A 23,716-nucleotide genomic window follows, 5' to 3' on the forward strand; every position below is an offset into this window, starting at 1 on the left:
TGAGGCTGTGCCCATCTGGCACCACACCTGGCTGTAGCAAATATTCACCTCTATCCTGCAGGGCTCACAAACTCCTGTGCTCCTCAAACCAAAGTTCAAAGCATGATTGCACTCACAAACAATCCCAAATGTGGTACAATGCACAAAGACCAAGTGCTTTGGAAGAAAATACTTCAAATGACACCTTCCACTAATTTTTAAGATTACAGACTTTTGTGCAATAACATGAAGTTTTGGGACTCTATCAAAGACAGCAGCACTGAATTAACATTTTTTTCTAAAACCCTCCACAGCTGCACAGATGATGGCAAGCGTGTACCATAAGAACACTTTATGAAAATGTCAGGGGTCTTAGAAATAGTTGACATTCTCTGGCCTTCAGTTTCATGATCTTTATCATAGTAAAATGGTTTTCCTTACTCCTTGCACACCTGCTGTGTGTCAGTTTTCCCCCAGTGGAGCTCCCTTACTGCATGCACTGATCATACTGACATACATAACCATTTTCTTTATACCAAGAAGATCTCAGGCACTATTGGACCATCACACACTGGTAAAAACAGAAATAAAACTCATTGTGAAGAAAGAGGAATGTAGATCAGGAGCATGGCTCACGGTTAGAATAAATGAGAACAGAGGCCTGGAATGAGCTGCCATGAAGCTTTGGATGAAAATTCATAAATATTTCTGAAGTATTTATTTTCATCTCATACAACCAATTATTCTCATGAAATGTCAGCAGTAAATCAGGCCAGGAGACAAGCTTCTTGAATTTTGAAGCCATAAAGCATAACCAAAACACTGCAGGGAGTGGGAAGGGTGGACAAGAGGAAGGAATATAGATCCAAGAACTTCAGTGCCTGACCTCTTTTTAACCTCTACAGTTCAAGAGAGTTTCAGCTCCTCTACTCCACTTTTAACTGAGCTCAGTAACTTTGCTGCCTGCCCAAAAGTACCTTGTCACATGCATCATTCAGCTCTACATATGCACTGTGCAATCTCCGTCAAAATACATGTGCCTTTAGAAACATACTATCCCGTGCTTGTACTTTACAACAAAACAGCTTGAGGAACAGCAACAACAACAAAAATGGTGATTTTTGACTACAGAGTTGAAAAAGAACAAATTTTAAAAAGTGTTCTAGCAGGTTTAATTGTATTTGGAAATATTTTACAATTTTTGTGAGTTTACATTTGTTTAACAAAAACCAGTCTTTCAAACTTATTCTACAGTGAGTAAACAGTTGTTGATGTAAAGCCTACTGAGCACAAACAATATTAGAATTGTGTGGTTTACTTCAAATATAATTAAATTAAAAAATAAAGAGTAGAATATTTTTAACTTGATGTGTTAGGACAATACACTCTGGAAGTATGGAAAATCTCAGGTAATTATCCTTGCACAATTTTTTATTAGGACTTGTAAATTGAAATTACCTAAAAGGTGCAGTAGGCTGTTAAGAATGAAATTTAGCTTACATGCGGAATTGTTAATAGGAGAGAGAAGATTCATTTAAATGAAATTATTCCAGGCCCATAAAAAATAGGCACAGAAACAGAAGTCCTAACTGTGGTTTCTCTCTTATTTAATGTAGAGGAATGGCCACCATGTAGAAGGCAAAAGCATTGGTCAAAACATTGCTCATACAGCAATTAATGAATCATACAAAAAAAAAAGGCATTAAGATTGGCATATCTTATATTTGAATTTTAAAAAAGCATAATTTTTCATTTCCTCATATTTGATTTTAAAACTGCACAGTTCCCCCAAAAGGGTCAGGAGGGTGGGAGTTAGTTCTATACTTTGCAACACACAACATACACCTATGTATATATATATAACCTAATGTTAGACTACGTATCCTATATATAACCTACATGCTAGACTTCCTTGATTTAGGTTTCCTTGTAAGAAAGAACATGAGATTTGCTCATTGATAAAAAATATTCAGAAGTAACAAACATTATCTCTGGCAATTCCTAGTAGTAGCACTTAGTATTTTTTGTCTTTTAAAAAAAGAGAAGTATTTTCTAGCTGAAAAAATTTTGATGTATCTACCAAAGCAATTTGCAAAGGCTAGGCAGTTTATTTGGAGAGCGCTTCCCTTCATCTGTGACAAAACCCTACAAGCAGCTAATGGGAAAGAAAACAAGTGTTGCAGGTGTACTAATATTTTTCTGATGTGAAATGCTCAATACAAAATGTGTAAGTCTCAGAAGCACAAACGCACACAATATTAGAGATACACAAAACCCCAATTATGCTGCAAACTTCAATCAATTTCTGTCTAATTTGTATTACCAGTGTAAAAGCTTAAAATATTGGAATGAGATGTCAATAGAGGCTTTAAGTTTTCAAAATAAATCTGAAGTTGAAAGATCTTTCTGACCTACCAATCTTTCTTCTGCAGTGCTCTCTTCTCAGATTATTCAATTCTCTCTCAAGTTAATTAACTGAGAATATTGTACTGTTGCTAAATGACTACAAAATATTGCTGTTGCTAAATGAGTACAAAATTTTATTGTTTGTTTTCTAGGAAATGGGTGAGTAGACACACTACGAAAGCCACATCTTTCTCAGTTAGGTAAGTAATCACTTGACGTGGCATTGAGTAAATAAATAATCAGTAAAAAATTTTCCAGTTAAAATAATTTTAAGTTATTATTCTTAATAATTAATTGTATTTATCATTTTATTTATTTTTTATTACTGCTTCTTATGGATTCTTTTCAGCTGTAGTCCAAAATACTAGGAGAAAAGTATTATGACTGTCAAACCAAGAGTCCACCTACCCAAAGAGTCCTCTATCCAGTATTAGTACACCCTCTAGAGACACAATATTCTTGGCAACAGCAATACCATTGACTACCATTGGAAGTAAAAAAGGATGGATTTTACAGCAAGTAGAACAGCACAAATGTTTCTGTGTGGAATCACTCGGTATCACTCAGGTGCTTCAGCGAGTTCTCTCAGTGCTGACAGCCCCATGTGCTGGTTCTACAGAACTCCAGTCAGTTCTACAGATTTCTACAGGCTGCACTTCCCTCATGAGCAGAACAGTGAGGCTCCGACACATTCAGAGGCACTTACCTCACCACTAGCCTCAGCAACACTTAGAGCCCACATGCAACAAGAAGAAAACGAAAATACTTTTCCTTGACATCCACAGGAGAACCATGAGTCCATGTTTTCTTTACATGGCACTGTAAAGTCAGCAAAACTGGTGAATTTCCAAATGCATGACATCCCACTTTCACTTTTGCACTGATACAAGACAGAAGAACATTTCATGGAGGTCCTATCCCTTTTTTCCCCCCAGATGCCTGTGTTTTTACATTAGACATAAGCAGGTCTTGTTTCTTTGCAGAAATTATGTTTGGGATTAATGGGAAGCCAGTGTTTGAAATCAACATAGATAACATAAAATTGAGTAAGATGTGAAGCCAATTTTTTAAACAGACTATAAGGGAATGCTTTGTATGAAGTTCTTGATAACAAAACCATTGCCTTTGATAATCAAATTCCAACTTCACTGTCACATGGAAAAAAACAACAAACCTGTATGGGAGATATCTGCAAATTTTGTATTTACCCTAACACAGGCTGGCTGTTTTAAGAAAAAGAACAGAAAAAGTGAAAGTTCTGGCTATTCTGTGCAGGGAATTACCAGGTAACTTGCAGAACCATATTCCACATGCTCCAAATGAAGAAGAATGTTCCCAATTCAAACAATTTTTACAATCTCTTACCTAAAACTCCCAAAAGTCGGTAACAGAAAAATTTCATCATTATCTCTCATTTTAATTCAGAAGTAACATGTTTTCAGAGCTCAAGCTGAGAAAATTCCAGCACAAAAACCTCTAAAGACTACTTTGGACCTATGTTTAAAAGTGTTATGGTTAGAAACAAAAATACAGTTTTTGAAATCTACATTCCTTGTTTCCATTTAAGATGTCTTGATTGCCAAAAAATTCAATATAATCTTGTTCTTTAATTAAACCAAACCTCAGAATTAATTTGCAGACTAGTCCAATTTTAACGTGCCAAATGAGAATTCCAGTTAGCCCTTGCTGAACCAGGTTTTAAATTATTTAACTGACCCATGCAGATTATCCCAAGCCCAACATGCCATAGTAATTCAGAGACATGGCAAATATCTCAAATAACTGGGAAACAGTTATTTGAGACATCTGAATACAAAAGTAGTCAAACATATTTTGGGGAGGGATACACATGTAGTGGTGTACATGTTTCAAGTGTTTACTAAAGCTTAGTTTCCTTTGAAATACATAACAAAAGTGGACTAATTGTTTTCATGACATAATTTCCCTTCTTCCAAGGAAGAATTCCGAATTATGGAACTTGTAGTCATGTTTAGGAAAATTGACGCTGACTACTGAACTCCAAAAAAACTTTAGCAATCACACTGCATTAGACATCAAAACCAAAAATTAAATAATCTGATAGACTGAAGATTTAAATAAATCACAGAGACATGTAAGGCTCAGTTAGCAAAGGCCAAATAATTTTAAGATTTTTTCTAAAAATAAGCTTATTATGGAGTGTATTTTTGCCATGAAATTACCCTAGGATAACAGGTTCAACAAATAAGAACTTTCAATCAGCTAGTAAAATTCCTGATATGTGCCTATATCCTGCAGCAAAAGTGGTAAACACTTCACTCAAAGGTCAATGAACTAACATCTCTCTAGCTCAGGACATCTTTTTGATGAATGTGAAGCAGCTGGAATAAACAGATCAAGGGTAACAATTGTGATCCCATGGTAGACCCAGCTGCTGCAAAAATAAACCCAGGGGGAAAGAGCCGAAGATTTAAAAAACCTGCAATATAAACCCCTCTTACATCATACAATGCCATTGTTTCTGCTTCTTTTGAACACAGGACTCTCTGCAAACACTGGTCAAAAATGAATGTAGAGATTATTTTGTTGGAAGCAAACCCAGTTTATAAAACATTAAAAAAAATTCACAGAATGGTTGTTTTATTTAAACAGTAATAGTTTTATCTTTAGCGACCTTTCGTACCTGCTATGAGAAAGTTATTTGAAAAATAAATGGAGACTCACACTATTCCTGTTAATACTTTATTAGTGTAATTTTTTAGCTTTCTATTGGACAGAACATAAATGCAAACTCCAAAAAAAATTCAGAGTCCTCTGCCATTCAGTAGAAGTGACCATGGCAGTCCATTTCATGTTCATTCTTTGTTACAGAAACGAGAGGAGGGGGAGGGGAGGGGAAAAGCATCAATAGAACAATTAGGCACACAGCTGACACTTACTGTACAATGATATGCACAAGTAATTTATAACAGCTCTATGAGTTTATGAGATGTGTTCTTCAGATTCTTCCCTTGTAATACATGAGCTTTGCTCAGGAGAGCAAGGATCATTGAGAACAAAGGAATTAACAAAGGAGTAACAAGTAAGACTTTTAAAACAAGTCCTTAAATAAACTAAAGTAACAACAGAATGCAGAATTGTTCACCTGAGAAGACATTTTTAACCTAGACTTCAGAACATTAAAAATTCATTTATTTTACAGCTATTCAAATACACATGCATTAAATGAAAATATTGCACAAAATTAAAATTTAGATTGTGGAATTTATATAGTTTCATTTTGGTACACATTCTGGTAGCACTTAAAATTAACTGTTTTAGTTCTAGCAAACACCAGCAGCACAAGCTTGAGGATGAACCAAATGAAAAATTCAATTGCTTATTTTCTCTTAAAAATAATTAAGGCTAAAACAAGTGCATTTGTTGACAGTGGCACTATTTTCAGCGGCCAGTCACAGCACCTAAAGGCCAGAAGATACACCCAGACACTTAAGTGCTGTTTATTAACATTCAGTTTTGGAGACTTCCTAGGATAATAGGCTGCATGGGTTGACAGCGTGGGTACTTCAAATTGTCGACAGGAAAACCTTTTAAAGAAAGATACATACAAACTTGCTTTAATAAAAAGTGCTCATTTCTGATGGTTCTTGCCAGCCAACAGGCACCACTGAATTAGGAAGCCACATTCTGTAATTAAATACAGAAGACAAAACTTCAATACATATATACGTATGCACACATGCCTATATAAATGTGTGTATAGGTATATGTAATAAATTCATTAAATAAAACGTCTAGTAAGTATGGTGTATTATGTTTAGTTCACATTCCTAGAGATATTATTTTATTTTTGTACAGAGATGTACCAGATAATTAAATAATAACAAAAATCCAAATTTGTATATTATCACTATCCTGATGAAATTTTTCATGGTACCTACAGATAGATAAAAGGTTCCACAGATTTGACAAAACAGTATTTGAACTTCCCACTTTCATACTGCTTAACAAATTCAGTGACTTAAAAGACAGAAATTAAGAGTTGGTAGGATTAATGAGATATTTACTGTATCACCAAGAACAACTGCTGAATGATCTTTCATCAGTCAGATATCAGTTATGCATGAGCACCCTGACAGAGGAAGATACAGGCATGTAAACAATAGGAGCTGGCTATGTTGATTACTTCACACAGAACTCAAGAATTTTGTTAAATTCAAAAGCATTTAACCATCACACTTCCACAGAACCTGCAGAGAGGAAGGGAGAGGGGTTCTTCTATATTTACCAAGTTGTCTTCCTAAAGATTACAAAAGAAAGGGATTTAATTTACAGCATTTAGTTCTGCAATAAAGAAAAAAACAAGTGCACTTGAGCCCATGCATACTGTATGAGAATGTTAACAGTACAATATGATCATCATTAAGTAGTATGATAAAAGGCTACATTTCATTAATAGAGTCCGTGAGAAAAATCATCTATATAGAAGTGTCAGTCAATTTAACGAGGTCCTTTGAGAGCCTTCTATCTTGTCTCAGAACGCTTTCATCAAAGGTCTATGTTTCTCTCTTGCATAAAAGGACCATTTGCTCCCATTAAGACACAAATTACAACAAGGATCCTTGACCCATAACTGTGTTTACCCTGTGTTTAGTGTTCAGAAAAAAAAGGGACTCTAAAAGATTACCTTCTATTCACTCAAGATAGTGCTCAAACAGTCGGGGACTATGAAAAAGAAAACACAAACTGAGATATGCTGTGGCCAAACAGGATTATTCAAATGTTACTGTATTTTTAATCGGACAGAACTTCTTCCATGAAACTAAACAGATGGATGTGGGGCCTTGATGTCAAATTTTTATTAAAATTTTACACTATGCAAAAAATAAAAAAATTATTTAAAAAAATATTGTAGTTTTATTTCCTTTTTATTTTCATATATACACTGAGATGCATTCAGAGATTTCCAAGTGTTTGCATATGACTAATGAAATCTTTTACCTGTGAGGAACCAAGTAATTCTTAACATTTTTCCATACGAGGCTTACACACTAAAAGATAAGGAATCTTTCAATTAAGTAGGACATAGTTCTTTCACATCCCAAAAATGCTCCAGATTTTAGTGGGGAGTTGTGTGTAAACTGTGTCTTAGTGCAACTTCTCCTCTTCTAACACAATATCTATCCTCTTCGAAACATACACTCCTTTCCTTCTACAACTACCAACTGGACTTATGTTCCAATAGACCAATTGAACATAAATATGATGCTCCTTCTCCACTGAAGTTACATGCAAAATGTATGCCAGGTGCTGTAAGAGCAGCATATGGCCTTTAAACGCTACAGAATAATCAGAATAAAGGGTTTGTTTCTACTGCACCTCTGCTTTTACTAAAACTCCCATTAGGTATAAGGTTAGTTTAATTTTCAAAATATGAAAGGTGATGCAAATGTGGCATAAAAGCCACCTTACCTCCACTTTTATTCAATAAATGTACTTTTACGATGGGGCTCTAGCTATTCTCCCTGCTCCTACTAACCTGCTATTCCACAGACTGCTTTCCTGGTTAATTCAGCCTTTACAGGAATGTTAAGATAGCCCTACAGAGCCTCAACACTTGTAATGCCGAACAATTCCACCTGACTCTCACACATTGCACCATCTCCCAGTGCCAAAACACCCTTTTCTTCAATTGTATCACCATAGTTGTGCTTTACTTGAACAGTCTGGCACTTTGCATTGCTGGCAAAACATCGACTCAGGAACGGAAGGGATCAGCATTCTGATATACTGGGCCAGTTTTCTTCCCAATGTTGCATGAAGACGCACCAAATCATTTAAGACACACAAACCATTCTGGTCGTGGTTGAACTACAAGTGAAGATGAGAAGATCCACAGGTCTTACAGATGCATTAATAATCTATGTGACACTAAAAGACTGGTGCAGAAATGATGGCATGTGAGTTTGAAGCCCCAGAGAATCTGCCCAAGTAATTAATCCTGGACAAACAAACACCAGCTTAATGGATTTGAAGTGTCACCTTTTCTGTAAAGAAGGCGCTTGAGTAGAGTGTAGTCTCTGCTTATATCTCTGCATTTGCTTTGACCTTGAATGCAGTTTGTGGAACAGCTCAGGGAACTTATTTTGTGGAAATAAGGTTTCTAGGAATCTCTCCAGAAACACATACACCATTCTCTTATTCAGCTGGCTATGCTGGAACATTTCGAAGACCCGAAGAATGCCTTTCCGTGTAGTCTCAGCGCCTATGATGTGCTTCAGTTCATCTACAAAAACAGAAGTCACACAGAAGTTTAAGCTAAATTCTGCTTCCATGTTAACAACAAACTTAAACTGAATATTCAGTCTTTCAAACCATGCAGCCTGAAATTCGAGGTAACAGTACCTCTACACAACATGACTAAATGAGGAGCTCTCTTACAGAAGAGAGCATTTCTGAAAATGACTTCACTCTTACCCTATACATGTGGAAACCATGTTTGCAAGAAATCGTACTGGTTTGGAATATACCCACTTCAGGTACAACTTAATCCTCTAGAAACTTAATATTGGGGCAGCTCTAAGAGAATTATTGACAGTACACGTGAAAATGTCCGATGCTTTAATAATCAGAAACCTTTTTATTTAAATACAGTTCATATATCAAGGTTTCTTTACAGTACTTAAAACAACCAACAAGAATACTGACATTAATTTCAGTAACAATATATCATATGGATCATTAGGCTTTAATCCCAGAGTCACTTACCTGGCATTACCTCCAGCAATTTGGTTTTCCCTGCCACTCTTGTTCTCATTCTAATAGCTTTGTCCCTTCGTGGAACAGTTTCTGCTAAAATGCCGTTGGGCCAAAAAGCGTCTCTGTAATAAAAGCAAATCTGTCAAAATACATTAACATTATCAAGCGAAAAGCTCTTTTAAATCTCTCAAGGCTATCTCATAAAATAAATGTAAGAAAGTAATTTGCACAACCTAACACACACTTCAAATATCAGAAGAGAAAAAGAAAATGAAGACTGATAAAGACAATCAAGAAATCAAAAGCAAGTAGTACAATATACTCAACCTATCAGGAGGTACCATATACTTTTTTAGTATAGGGATCAGAAGAAATGACATTTTAATAAAACAATTCAAATCAAAACCGTTCAAAAACCACATAGTTCTAACATAAAATAAACCTAAGCCTTGCTTTTACCAGGCTTTATTGCTACTGAGATTCCAGGTCTATTAATTGCTTCATCAAAATTTTGACACCAGCAGTTAGCTTTTCAACAAGCTAAAGCTGAGAAGAAATAGTTTCAGTGTAGTCAAAAGTCCAATGCAAAAGACATGCCTCTGATAAGATATGCTGCCTTAGTGAAAGACATTTTCTTTTCTGAATAAAAAGTATGCATTACAGTTTAATCAAAGAATAACAGTACACTTTTAAAGTATGATCCTTTGGAGAATAAATTACCCTACTTTGACTTTCACCCCAGCAAAAAAAACCCCAAACTATACTGAAAGAAAAAAAAGTGTGTAACACTTTCTCAACACCAATTTAGAAGCCATTAAAACTTTTAGGAAATTGGTAGCTTCAAATTCAGACTTTAGTTCCATTGTATCTTTCCAAAGTGAAACATCATCTTGGAGCCAGGGCTCTTTTAGCACTAATTGTTTGCCTTTAAAAGCAAGGCACGTACATGCCTTCACTAAGGCAAATAAGACATTACATCACTACAGTGATAAATTATGAAATTTCTAAGCTCTTCCAGACGGGGTTGACAAATAAGTTTTTAAGGTAGATGAGAAGTCTTTAAAAGAGTTTTTAAGAAATGTCTTTTCCATGTGACAACTGCTTTCTCTCACTTTACATGTAAAAAGCAGTGTATGATCCAAATGCATTCTGAAGAATAATGATTTCCTCATGTAAGAGGAGAAGGAAGACATACAGATATTAGACATCAATTGGTGAGTGCTTTGTATTTAACATCTGGGATAAAAGACATACCTGAAGCGTTTTACTGCATCTGCTACTTGCTCAGGAGATGTCATCCAATCAACATGATCAACTATTTTTCTAAAACAAAAGCAACAAGTCTCTTGTTTAATTTTTAAAGCAGACAACCCATAAGTGAAGCATTTAATGAGCATTCTAGGGAAAACAAAGTATAATTTTAACTTTCTCCAACTCTGTAAGTAGGTTCTATAATACTGCACAATAGGAAGGCAAACACTGATTCTCAAGATAAAAATCTAAGCTCACTGATCACTCCCTAAAGCTAAAACTTTTTTCTTTTTTGGTAAATATACAATAATGAAGTTGGCTGCAAAGCTGCTGTTGCATCTCCCATCAGCCTTAGCTAACTGGTTTGCTTGGAGAGCACTCCACATTTTTCATGGAGTACTCTTAGGTTCTGCTTCCATAAGCAAAATCAGAATCTCAAAATACTTGCTGCAATATGTACTGTTACTTCACAATACTTAACAGGAAATACAGACTGATAATTCATCAGGCCTTCAGTCACCAACCCATGCTCTATATCCAAATCTAGGATGCTTACAGAAATGATATATGCATCTGTGTATCACCACAATCCCAGGACTTTTTCCCCAACCAAAATTTGAATTTAGTTTTCTAAGAAACAGAAAAAGATTATTTTTCTGCAGAATGCTACTAAATCCCAAGAACCTGCCAGGACAAGGTATGACTGCTGACCAGAAGAAGCCATGAGTACTGGAAATGGCTCTAAATGCAGAAGCAGACTAGTACTACACTACAGACATCTCTGCAATAAGGAAGCAGCAGCCTGTGCAGAAACTGTTGCTTATACTACAATCTGGAAAGAGTTGTTCAACAGGGCAGCATGTTCTTAGAAGTACAGTTCTCAAGACAGTTTTCAACTGGCCAAAAGGAATTACTTGAGAAAAACCCTGGGCTACTTTACCACATAGTTACCTCATTACTGCTACCACAAGTCTGTATGTTTAACAGTGATGATGAAAACATCACAAATATAATTGTGAAGGGTAAAAAGAAATGACACAGTGAGGAATGTCCTGAAAAAAAGTAATAGGAAGCTATTTCTCACCATCTAGAAATTAAATTTTTGATTCACGGTACTAAAGTAAAAGTAACAATGCAGTTCCAAACCTGTACCTAGAATTTGTTGTTGTTTATATTTTCTCACATTTCAGAAACAAATTATTAGGAGGCAAGCCTGGAAACTGTATATTTCTCAGCTGAGGGCAAGAAATATTACTTAATTAGCACCATTAACTGTCTTTGCATTTGCATGGATAAGTGTACATGTGAAGTACAAAGAACATGGAGCAGCCGAAACAGACTCCATAGGAATCCTTCTGCTTCCCCCCTTCCATCTTTTAAGTGTGAGAGCAAAAACTTTACACAGTAACTCAGTATGGTTCACATAATTTGAAAGTGTCAATGTATCATTTGTGGCATGAAAGAGATGTAAGCAGAAATAGTGCAAAAAGTAATAAATAATATTAATAAAAAAAGATATAGTGGTGAAACAGGGCAAAAAGCATAAATATTAAGTTACATTCACAGAAATATGAACTCCTACATGTGAAATCTGTTTTTTAAGTTCTCTGACTTTAAGAGTTACTGGAATTTTTCTTTCAATAATATTTTATGTTTATCTCCATTTTATATCACGTTTGCACTCAGTTAACTGATTTTCTCCAAGAAGAAATGCATGCAGATTTAAAGCACAATAGTTTAGTATTACCAAGAAGGATGTATAGACAGATACTGTACAGTCTCACATACATGATTGCTCTATAGAAGAAAAGCAGTACCTATTAATTGTGTCACCATATGTTGCTCTAATAAGTTGCTGAAGCAGATTTTTTATATTTCTTCTTAACCACTGATTTCTCTCCTTTAAATCAAAGACTTCATCCATAAGCAGAAGCATTACTCTCAGCGGAATATTGTCATCCACCTGATCGCCAAGTAAAAGAATAAACAGTAAACTTTTATTTCAGTTCAAGAAAGCTACAGTTTTAGAAGCTACTTCAGCTGTCAAACACTTCAGTATAAGCACAACAATGACAAACACTTTACTCTATATTTTACTGTAATATGAAATCTTCCCTAAATCCTCTGTAACATCATAGTAGCAAAGAAGGACTGAACATTAAATATAAAATCACATACACTGAATTTTTAAAATATGACAAGAAGCAGCTATATCAAAAGTCAACAGTTATTACAGAAGTTGAATAAAATTAGTATATGTAAGTATGTCCTAAAGAGAGACCTCATCCCTGATCTCTTCCTGGTTGCTGTGCTTCCAGCTGCCTTACACAAAAACTCAGGAAGGAGATTTTCTTGGGCACCATTTTCTTATGGATGCCAAAAACAGTGACATTTCACTGCAATGAACTGCTTTTTATTTAGACACCATTGTAACCGGCATCACTATCCTGTGCTTTTATGCTTGAAGATTAAGAAAAATATCATAATTTTACTTTTTTAGCAGATTATGTTACACAGATTGGTTTACAAAAAATATGTTGGAGGGAGAAGAGAAAAACGCCCAAAAAAATGAAACCCCCAGCCATAAAACACAGAAACAATAGCACATGCACTCTTCACAGTTATTCCAATGTTGTACAAACCATTCCAGTGCTAGCAAACATGGTAATTTTTAAGAGGAAGTGTGCAAATTTCTTTTTAAAAAGCTTAGAATTGCTTTGAAGTGCCTGGTATAGTGTCAGAAAAGAACAGAAGTGTAACTCAGTGCAGAATAAGTAACTCATTTGTTTGGTTTTAGAGGTGTCAGCTTTGAAAGGACAAATGTCAGACTCACGTTGTCATCAATTGGTGCTGCAACACGGCAATGGTCAGGATCTGAATAGGTTTTCTGCATCAGAGGTGGCACCTACAATAAAAAAGACTATGTTAATGAAAGAAAAAAATACTTTTGAGTATGAACAAATCAGAAAAAATTCATAAGCAGTCTGATTATGAAAATATAAAACAACAACATTTGGTCAAAAGTAACTGCAAACTAATATATACACAGCTGTGGATAAGTAACAGCAGCTCTTTCACCTTCCAAAACCAAAAACCAAGTCTGCATATATTTCTGTATAGCTACCAAAACTATCAACATCTTTAAGACTTTCACATCTAATTTGTCCAGTGCCTAGTGCTTCACCTGAAAAATACTTGAAAACTCTTATAAGAGACTGATATTTCTTTTGATATCTCTTCCTGATCTTAACTCCTGCCTAGTCACAGGATTCCCAGCAAGTACAGCTGCAACTCTTTTGCTAGTCACACACCAGGGAAGTTACTAGCAATGATCAAGTCCAGAGACAGTAATTTTGCCCTGCAAGTAATTAAGAAACCTCACATATCTCCCCAGGTCCCAATTTATTATTCCCTTTCATGATTTAAGGATTAATTCACCCATCTCAGTTGCAGTTCTACATCTGCCATATATAGCACAAGATGGAACAACCCCTGATCACAGACCCTACAGCTACACACAGAAAGAGGAACACCAGAGAAACGAAGGGAAGATGAACATGGTCTGAACATAACTATTTAACTATTTTCATAGGACTTCCAAACTGCACATCAAGGTACTCCTCACCCCTAAAGTATTATGTTTTATAAATGTAAGAAATAAGGGAAGATGGCAGTAAAGACAGGGAAAAAAAATTAATTCAAACCAGAATTCAGCAAGGAATAGGCAGAAAAGAGGCTATCTCCTTATTCTAAGCTTCAAAATATATGGGTTTTTTTTCCCTAGCAAAAACAGCAGATGCAGGAAATTAGCTGACTGAGAACAGTTAGTTAAAAAATAAGCCATGAATCTCATGTTCTTCTCAAGTTACTTCACTGAACTAAGTGGAGAACTGTAGCAGTCTGTAGATGCCATCTTAAAACATGTTACTTAATTGCAAAGACCTCCATTTTTGCAGTAAAATCACTGCTTAACCTTATTAAAAGGTGCAGGTACAAAACAGATTGGTCTTCTGTTTAATGACTTGATTCTATATAACATTAGTTTCAGCGAGCCAATAGTGACTCTTCTGTTAATTTACTAGTATGTATTAACCACCAGTATTTTCTTACCTTGAAAAATGATTGCTTTATGTCTTGTCCCAATCTCTCTGACATTTTACCCATGTTGTCTGACATTTTAGTCATTCCCTCTGCCAGGCTGTCAGGGATAGACTTGACTGCATTTGATACGTTTCTCATAGAGTTACGCAGTGGATTTACAAACGTATCCATCTGAAGGGGAAGATGTTTAACCAGAATTGTATAATCTATGAGGACACCAGCATATTATTAAACTATGAGAAACATGACACAGAGAGCAATAACATAATAGTTGTTCTTACAACTCAAATTACTTAGCTTCATTACAGAACGCAGAATACAGCTCTAATTTTACTTCCATTTCTATTTCTCATTTGTTACAGCCCTACTGCAGCTATTTACATCTTTCAACAGATGTGTTTTCCTGAGTCATTTTCATTTCCCATCCCTTGGCTTTTCTTAGCTTAAATTTATTTTCCTTTTCTTCTCCATTCAATACCATTTCTCCCTTCCAAGCTTTCTACTTCCAGATGTTTCAATTCTGCTTTCAACTCTTCATCTTTACAACATGCCTCTTCTAAACAGCACTGCAATAGTATGTATCATGGCAAGTATAATTAAAAACATAAAGTAGATTCACAGAAACTGTTACAATTTTTCTTTTGGTATATACTCTGAACTCAGTCCAAACAGAAGCACAAATACCAGAGTGATGCCCTTTAAAAAGTTATGCGTATAAAGAATCTTGTAAGCTGGAAAACACATCTTAGTCATTATAAAAACCTTGATAAATATTTAACTATTTCACTGTTAATTATTTAAAGAATATAGACAGGACAGTAACTTGAGGTGACAATAGAGTTGCAGATGCTTGTTATATCTAAATTGCTAAAACTTTAGAAATAGCTACATTTGCAAAGCAGATGCTCACACAAACTGGTCAATGGAACAAAGAACCACTTGTCTGAAGACAGTTCTGGTGGCTTAACAAAAAGGATGTTGAGCCCAGAGCTCTGAATTTGAGCAATGACTCTGGATGGTTACACCTAAATGCATAACAGGTGCTTTTGAAGGGAAATGCATAATTGTGTTTTGGGCTGAAGAGTGGAAAGCAGCAAATGGTAATAGCAGCAAATACAGAGTAAAGAACTGAAAAAAGAAATCAGAAGGAATAAGACCATAAAAAAAAAATCACAGATGTTTGACAGAAAGCAACTTGCAACAAACACACTTTTAGACTAGTAGAGCAGTCTCAGTGCAATTTACTGTGTCCAATTTCAAAAGTTTATTTTATTGTCATACAAACAGATTCACCTATTATAAAAATGGTAATTTCTTGGTTCTGTATGTCCTTAGATACTTTGCCACTGAAAGTTTTAAAACAAGCATCATTCGCAAGATTTTCAAAGTGCTGTATAGTTCTTTAATATCAGTTCAACGTGTCTATTTAATGCAATCATTGCATTAATGAATGCTCTAAAGTTCCCTTGACTGTACAAAACATTCTTACCTTCCGTGCAAAATCTCCCTTCCCTTTGCTGTAGGCTTTATTCTCCAGGAAGTCATACACATAATGGGCTAAAGCTGGAGAAGCTTTCATCATTTCAGGATTTAACAAGAGCTGAGTAAAATAATTTTTAAAATCTATTTTAATACATAACGAACAAGAGACAATCAAAGACATCACATGTAGCAATATATTTTTTCATTCCTAAATTATATTCCAACATTAAAGTAGTCTCAGGATGGAAACAATGGGCTTCTTAGTAATTACCATAATTTTAACCACTATGGTAATTATAGCAACTCACAGAAAAATATCATCAAACAGTCATTTTACAGTGTTTTACTCATCTTCATTTATTTACTGTTAACATGTTCATTGACTTGGCCAACAAATTTTAGTGCTAAATGACCAGAAAGTCCCTATGAAGGAAGACAGCTGAATTTGTTTGGGGTGATACAGGTCTTATCTGAGCAGAGGAACTGTGTGATTTGCTACGCTGCTGGAGTGGGTGCCACTGAAATCCTTACACAGCAGCACAAGAGAAAGTCATCACAAACATGTCAGCAGGAGAAGGTCAATGGCATAAAGCTCAAAACCAAAATATCTAGAACCTCATCAGCTCAGAAAAGCTGTGACAGAACTGGCTGAGAATAAACCAAAACACCAAAGAAAATGCAAACTTATGAGACAGTATCAAGTTCTTACGGTATATTATTTAGTTTTGTGTACCAACTACAACACAATCTTTTTTTTTTTTACAAAAGAAAAAACCACGAAGACAAGCCACCTCTGAAAAAACCATTCCAAGCACAGAGCTAGAAAAAACCCAGTAACAGCTTACCTGCAAATAAGCATTTAAGTCTTTTTTCCTCTTTTCCAAAAACTCTCTGTCCATATTGTTAAATGTTTTTTTGCCAGGAAGTTTTAGTATATTTGCAAGGTTTTCAAACTAGAAAAAAAAGAGAAGATTTTTTTTTCTGTTTTCAAGAGTTTCAAGTATGAAGATATAAGGACATTCTATTAACCTATTCTTATATATAATTTAACACCTGACAAAAAGAATTCTGCATCATGCCTGGAACTGAGAATTCTTGGAGAAGCCAAAGAGAGAGGTATGGTGTCAATAAAAAATGCATGAAAATTCCCAGGAGACTATCAAGGGTAAAATTTAATTTCTTGTGAAACTCTCTTTTGAAGTACACTTTTGAAATACAAACCAATAGAGTGTGCAAAATACTTGGGCTCAAAATTTACCATTATTATTATTTGTAATGAAGTTACTACAATTATAAGACTACATAAAGAGTAAAGATTTCCAAGAGAACTTGTAAATCTTTCTAAAATCTCCCTCCTTTCCTAACCAGATCAAGCCTATCAAGGAAATAATTAAGCTCTTCTCCCTGGAGAGATAGCAACACCCAGTTTACACACAGGTTATCACAACTTGCTCTCTATGTCATGATCTGTGCCTTTTCTCTAGATAATGACAGTGATTGCCACTGTACTCTTTGACACTACATGGTTGACATGCACCCTGATCTAGTTTTGCAGGAAGAATGGCAGTCTGAGGGAAGGAGAAGGGAAAGAAGAGGCCCTAACACTTAATAAGGCTGAATATATTTGGTAAAATGCACAAAAAATTAAAAAGTTACAAGAATAAAATTTGAAGAATCAGGACTATCTCCACACAGAATGCAGACTTCCTATAAATAATACCCTTAAGGTGGTAAAGAGAGAAACATACAGTATTCTAGGCTTTAAGAAACAATCTGGAAACAGGTTGCATCCTTTTCCTCTTTAGAAAAGACCACAACATTACAGATTTAAAGATATGGATTCCATTCAGTGCCTGCAAGATCTCCTCTTGCATCATTAAACTTCCGAAGGCCACAAAGCTCATATAAAATTTATAGTCTGCAGGAAGCACCAAAGAATAGCACTTTACAACTTTAGAAATCCCATTCCCTTGCAAGCAGGTCATATGGGAAAATAACTGAACAGAAGATGGTCTAGTTTTTATTTGGACTCTTAGATCTAACCAGAAGCAATATAAGCAACTAACAGCCTCTATTTTAAACATAGGTATCTACTTCAAATGGTATTTATTACATGACTCACTAAAGGAACTGGTGTGAATCTACTCAGTGCTCTAACAAAATCCCTTAGACACTTTGAACTGCTAACTTCAATTCCATTTTATATCAACTATCTATTTTCTCTGAAAAAAAGTCCCTGATCTTCTTACTAATTTTAAATCAGTGATTCTAACTTTTACCCTTAACATGTCAATAAGAATGTCTTAGACAACCACACAAGACAGTAAAAATGTCTATTTTCTTGTCAAGACTGAGCAAAACTGTTGGGAACATCTGAGATGCCACAGTGAATCACAGAAATCTGTTTACTTTTTGCAATCTTAGTGCTCTAGGTTAACATTTCTATCTCTGTAAATTCAATCAGACATAGCAACCAGAAATGTTGTGCTTTCATATTTTGAACAGCTTTGCTTTTGCTATTTATTTCTACTCATTTGAAGTTATGTTAGTTTTAAATGATTGTCCTGTATCAGCAGAATGTTCATTCACTCTAAGATCCAGAATTCTTCAAAACACTGAATTAATTTAAGAAAATCAATCTGAAGGAGTACAAAAATTGGTATTTCAAATTTATTGACAGCACACTAAGACTATCAGAAATTCGAAGGAAAGTCGGACTTCATTTCTAATTAATCCAAGTATTAAACATGTTTGCTTTTTTAATAAAGCCTTTTCAATTTTTATTGCTGTTGTAACTTTAAAATGCTAACTTACCTGCACAGGATTTGTTCTCTATGACTCTCAGAGACTCTCATGACTCAATAACAGAGTAAAGGGATATAATCTGACACTTCTGACTAGTTCAAAGGTTATGCAGTCAAATCTGACTTCTCCAAAGGCTTGGTTTAAAAGCACTTCAGCCTCCATTTAAAAGCACCAAGTTTTCATCCTTTTTTCATGTCAGTAGGTTTTACTTTGTACCAGCTGGTGAATTACAACTCTCTATTTCTTCCTTCTTTCATTTTAGGAGGGTTAAGAGTCTGAGAATACAAGTACAGCAGTAAAAGGCAGATTGCTAGTAGTATAGTGAAGTGCTACCAGCTCTTCCTTTTGCAACCCCACCAATTCTTAACATTCACCTAAAACCTAAATACCTATTTCCCAACCTCAGCTTTTATTTCTTAATCTCTGACAAATATAACTAACTCTCTTGGAGACCAACAGCACTTCCATACAAAGATTTAAAGTAAAATCAAGCCGTGTGGGAAGAGGGGAACTTTTTAAGTTCCATTTCGTTTTCAAAGAGCAATCATACAGTCACCAATTACAAAACTACAGAAAAGTGCACCTGTAAAGGTTTTCATGGGATGGCTTACCTGCTCAGTGATCCTCATGTGGAAGTCGTGGAAGTCACTGTAGCGCCGGTACGTCTTCCACATCTCCTCGTTGTTTGCGTTTCGCCGGTGGACGGTGATGGCGTACAGGGCGTACGTCTTGCCGTGGTCATTGCACACTCCTGCCACAGCATATGGGTCAGAGTCAGCATAGACTAGCAGTTTTAAAAACAAAAATAAAAAGGGAACAAACAGAAAGAAGGAAGACGAAAGGACACAAATGTGAAGTGAAAAAATGTCTGGAATGACAGACTTAAAAGACAAAAATGGACATGCAAGCAGAAGATTAAACTATCCCTTTAACTTAAACACTGTACAGTACCCTCCAAAACTTACTATGGAAACTTAAATAGAGATTAAGCAGCTTTAAAGCTAGGCAGGTTTCAATGACATGCAAAACATAAAAAGAAAAATTTTCAACTTTTAAATAGTAAATAGAACTTTTAAAAAAGGTATTTTAACTTAAAGAACTCAAGATGAGAGTGAAAGACAACTGTGAAACCAGAAGAAATTCCAGTCTGCAAAGTAGTCTAATCACATACAAGACAATGATTGCAAGCTGCAAGCATTCAGTTTTGTTATTGGCATCAGGAGTTTGTTATTAACTCAGTTATTAACTCTAGGATAAAACACACTCCCCATGCTATTTTAGTCAACTATATATATACAGACATGTGTACGTATATATGTAATGCATTCTCTGTGTGTGCACACACTCACACAGTATGGAAAAGTCAATTCATAAATAAAAAGAACACATATAGCTATCTGAAATAGAAGCAAACATCTTTTTGATCTCCATTAAATATTAAAGTTTTCTGGGACATTCCTCCCTCACAGAAATGTTCCCAGTACAGTGTTTCAAAACCTTCCATTTCATTTAGAGAATAACCTAGAACCACTATTGTTTACACTGCATACCATTTAAATTGGCAACATGCAGTATTTCCAATTATTGAGCCAATACCCAGTATGTACAGTTTTCCAGTGGCTAAATGAAAACATTTTTTAATCAAGGCCTCTGAACTTTTCTATGCACCCACACTGCATAAAATACAATCCTTCTGAGAAACCATCAATTCCATTCTCTGTAGTACTTTCAGTCTTGATTTCTCTGAAGTATAATACTTTTGTCTAAGCACCCAGAGAGCACCTCTAGGATAGTGGCAGCTGCTGCCAATGCAAGAATTACACACTAGAAAGGTGAAGAGTGGGCACAGAGCATCTTGTCTTTGCCATCCAGCCTCTAAAAGAAGCATGTTGAGTGCTGAATCCCTAGGGGAATGAGCAGCAATCAGGATGGAGCCAAAAGACTGCCCAGAGAGCAGAGCCAGGAATCCCCAGCACCACAGACTCTGCACAAGCCCTGTCCTCTACATGCACATTGACCACTTGGCCCTGCAGCCACCAGACCACATCCCAGGGGCACTGCCAAGTGGCACCTTCAGAACCACTTCAGGCAGAAAAAGAAAGAAGTTGTCCTGCTGCCCCTTATGTCACAGCCACTTAATTAGTATTTATTTTGCAACCCAAGACAGTGTGAATCCTGAAACACACTGAGATAATCCTGTCTGTATATAACCCTCGCACACAGGCAAGGCCAGTAACCGGGTGAGGAAAAGGACCTGCTCACAGATGCAATTTAATATCATCTTGCAATACAAACCTGTACTGAGCTCCTGCTACAACTGGAGCATTATGTATTCAAAGTCAGACTGGCAGTTATCAATACATGCTGCCCTCAAGATTATAAATGTTACAATTTATGTGGTTCTAAGTTTACCTTTTTTCCTTAGGTTAGAATGACGAAACTTCTAAGTTTAATTCAGAAAAAAGTACCACATGCCATTTTAATTAAAAAGCAGAATTTGGTTCTCAACTTTCAACTCATTTTCCCCTTTCCCTGAGGACTGACTACCATTACACTTGGATTGCATACTGCCCTCACACTGAGTTGGAATAGGTTTAATTAAAAACTAAAGTAGCTGAATGCTTGCTGACAGCATGTGTCCACTACATAAATGCAGAGATTTAAAAGCATATTGCATAGTAAAATCTACCAAAAAATATCTGAAAATCACAATTTAATTTCCCAATGTAATCTCATTTAATCAGAGCATTTGTACATAACAGATGAGATTTTTTTGTTATTTACCCTCATGTAATAAAGAAAAATAATTTCTTTCTAGGCAAAGTTTTTTAAAAGATAACCAAAAATGCCACCACAATAACAACAGAAGTTGCTTCCTGAAACTAAGTCAGTAAGGAAGCACAAAGAATAAGGGAAAAATATTGTACTAAGAGAATGAAACAGTCAAGAATTATAATTCTGTGACTAGAAAGAGAGATGTCTTTCAGAATTTCTTTAAGTAATTGCTAAAATAAATCCTATTCAATAGCAAGTTTAATGAATGATTCTCCAGAGATAAAAGTAGTAATAATAATAATACCATACAAAATAGAAATTAAATCACTTTTTAAGTACAGATATATAGTCTGTGACCTACAGAACAAATACTGGAAAGATTTCCAAAAAAGACTTAATGGAAAATATGAATTTAAATGTTTTATGAGGCCAAAAAATGAGACAATCAGGATTTCAAGGGCCTGTAATATTACAAAACTCAAAACAAATGGTGGCAAAAAAGTCAGCACACATCCTAAGAGATTCACTTACCAGTATCTGAGATGTATGCATGGAGCTGAACAGTCTCATCAGTGGGGACATTTGAAAGGTCATCTAAGGACTGCAGGGTGGCGAGATAATGTAAGAAGAAAAAACGTGGGAAAAAGAATAAGATCAGAAATACATCGTATTCGAGATGTGTTTTGATTTATCTATTTAATTTTCAAACTTTCAGTTCACTCTACTAAAAATTTAGTGCACTGTAACAACTCAGGTGTTTGTACTAGTTGGTTACCAAAGTCATTCTTTTGCACAGTATAGAGCATTTCATTTCCCCCATCATTTTCACACATAGTTTTGTGACCACTCATATTTGATCAAACACATTTGCCACTTCAGTTTGATCTCAATCCTAATGGAAGTATGGTCTTTTACTGAGCATTGGGGAAAAAACCAAAACAAAACCAGAACATCTCCCAAACAACTGGGGAAATACAGATGTTGTGTAACAGGTCTTCTGGCTTTTACCTTCATAGCATTCTGCTTTCTTTCAAATATCTTTATGCCCTACAAAAACGTTACACAGCAGTAGAAACTGAAAGTTTTTCTGCTGTATGTAAAAAAAAAAAACCAGCCAACATTCTTCTCAGGAATATTTTCTGTCGTAAAAAATGAACAGGTACATCCTCAGCTGGTTAATGCTCTGTCTGATATTTAATACTTACTGGGATCAAAAGAAGCCTAATGGGTCTTTTAGAGAAGCCTTTGTTTTTAAAATTAATGCATCTGATTACTAAGATTTAACATAATAAAGTTCTTCAAGACTGCTGAAAGACTTGCTTATGCAACTGACAGAAACAGAGGTTGGCCACTATGCATTCTAATCTTAAATTATCAGATTAAAAAAAAAAAAGGAGTTGGAGCCACCTAAGTAGCATTCGCAGACCCTCGGATCCCAGTTACTTTATGTATTTTACCCCATAATTGTAAAATTCTCCAAAAAAACATCTTCAGAATGAATATAGCTACTTGCTATCTTTTATAATTTAATCAAGCTAGTTTAATGGTGATTTATCATGAAAAGTTACCTACAATAGGACTTATTGGTTAGCAGTGCCATGCCCATATCAAATTAAAACCTCTACCTACATCAATTCAGTTTCTAAATCTCTGTTTCCTTAAACATAAAACAATATACAAGATTACAATCAAAAGACAGGCTGGACTTAAACATCAACTATTTAAAGACTCTGCTCTTGCCCCTTCTTCATCTGAATCTTTATCAACTCCACAATATCCCAACAGAATACTCCTTTCCTCCTCTAGTTCTCTTCAAGGAATGGCTCTTGTCTGCCTCAATGACCTCAATCAGTCTCTGCCTAAATGTCTACTACTGAAGGTAGTTTTTCTGTTATAAAGTCTAGACACTGAATAAAAGGCAGCTTAAAAGTGGCTGAATAACATGTGTTGCAGTAGGGAGTCTCCTGAACAATATGCTTGTAGACTTGTAGTACCAAGGTCCCAGACTGAGAAAAGGCAGAAGAAAGAAAAACCCTTCTGGGGAAATCTGTTTTGCCACAACATGCTATAGTGCTAGAAGCTTATGTCTGTCGAACGGTAGAACAGATGAATTTATGCAAAAATATTTTGACAGCAGACATCATCTTTACCTCAAGAATCTATAAGTTACTGGATGCTG

General features: G+C 35.4%; 1 protein-coding gene across 2 annotated transcripts in view; it reads right to left on the reverse strand.

Moving 5' to 3' along the window:
* Nucleotides 1-5,794: 5,794 nt before the first annotated feature.
* Nucleotides 5,795-23,716, reverse strand: part of SNX13 (sorting nexin 13) — a 65,314-nt gene continuing 47,392 nt past the window's right edge. The window contains exons 17-26 of one of the 2 annotated variants that reach the window (XM_064704427.1): nt 22,069-22,138; nt 19,374-19,546; nt 16,803-16,910; nt 15,965-16,075; nt 14,485-14,646; nt 13,208-13,279; nt 12,192-12,337; nt 10,378-10,446; nt 9,133-9,245; nt 5,795-8,650 (exon numbers count right to left, since the gene is read on the reverse strand). In XM_064704427.1, the coding sequence (XP_064560497.1) occupies nt 8,403-8,650; nt 9,133-9,245; nt 10,378-10,446; nt 12,192-12,337; nt 13,208-13,279; nt 14,485-14,646; nt 15,965-16,075; nt 16,803-16,910; nt 19,374-19,546; nt 22,069-22,138 (1,272 nt within the window). In that variant the 3' untranslated portion in view covers nt 5,795-8,402. The remainder of the gene's footprint in view (nt 8,651-9,132; nt 9,246-10,377; nt 10,447-12,191; nt 12,338-13,207; nt 13,280-14,484; nt 14,647-15,964; nt 16,076-16,802; nt 16,911-19,373; nt 19,547-22,068; nt 22,139-23,716) is intronic. The other variant, XM_064704428.1, reaches the window with a different exon arrangement.

Source organism: Zonotrichia leucophrys, chromosome 2 (assembly GCF_028769735.1).
Source record: "Zonotrichia leucophrys gambelii isolate GWCS_2022_RI chromosome 2, RI_Zleu_2.0, whole genome shotgun sequence".
NCBI classification, from domain to species: domain Eukaryota; kingdom Metazoa; phylum Chordata; class Aves; order Passeriformes; family Passerellidae; genus Zonotrichia; species Zonotrichia leucophrys.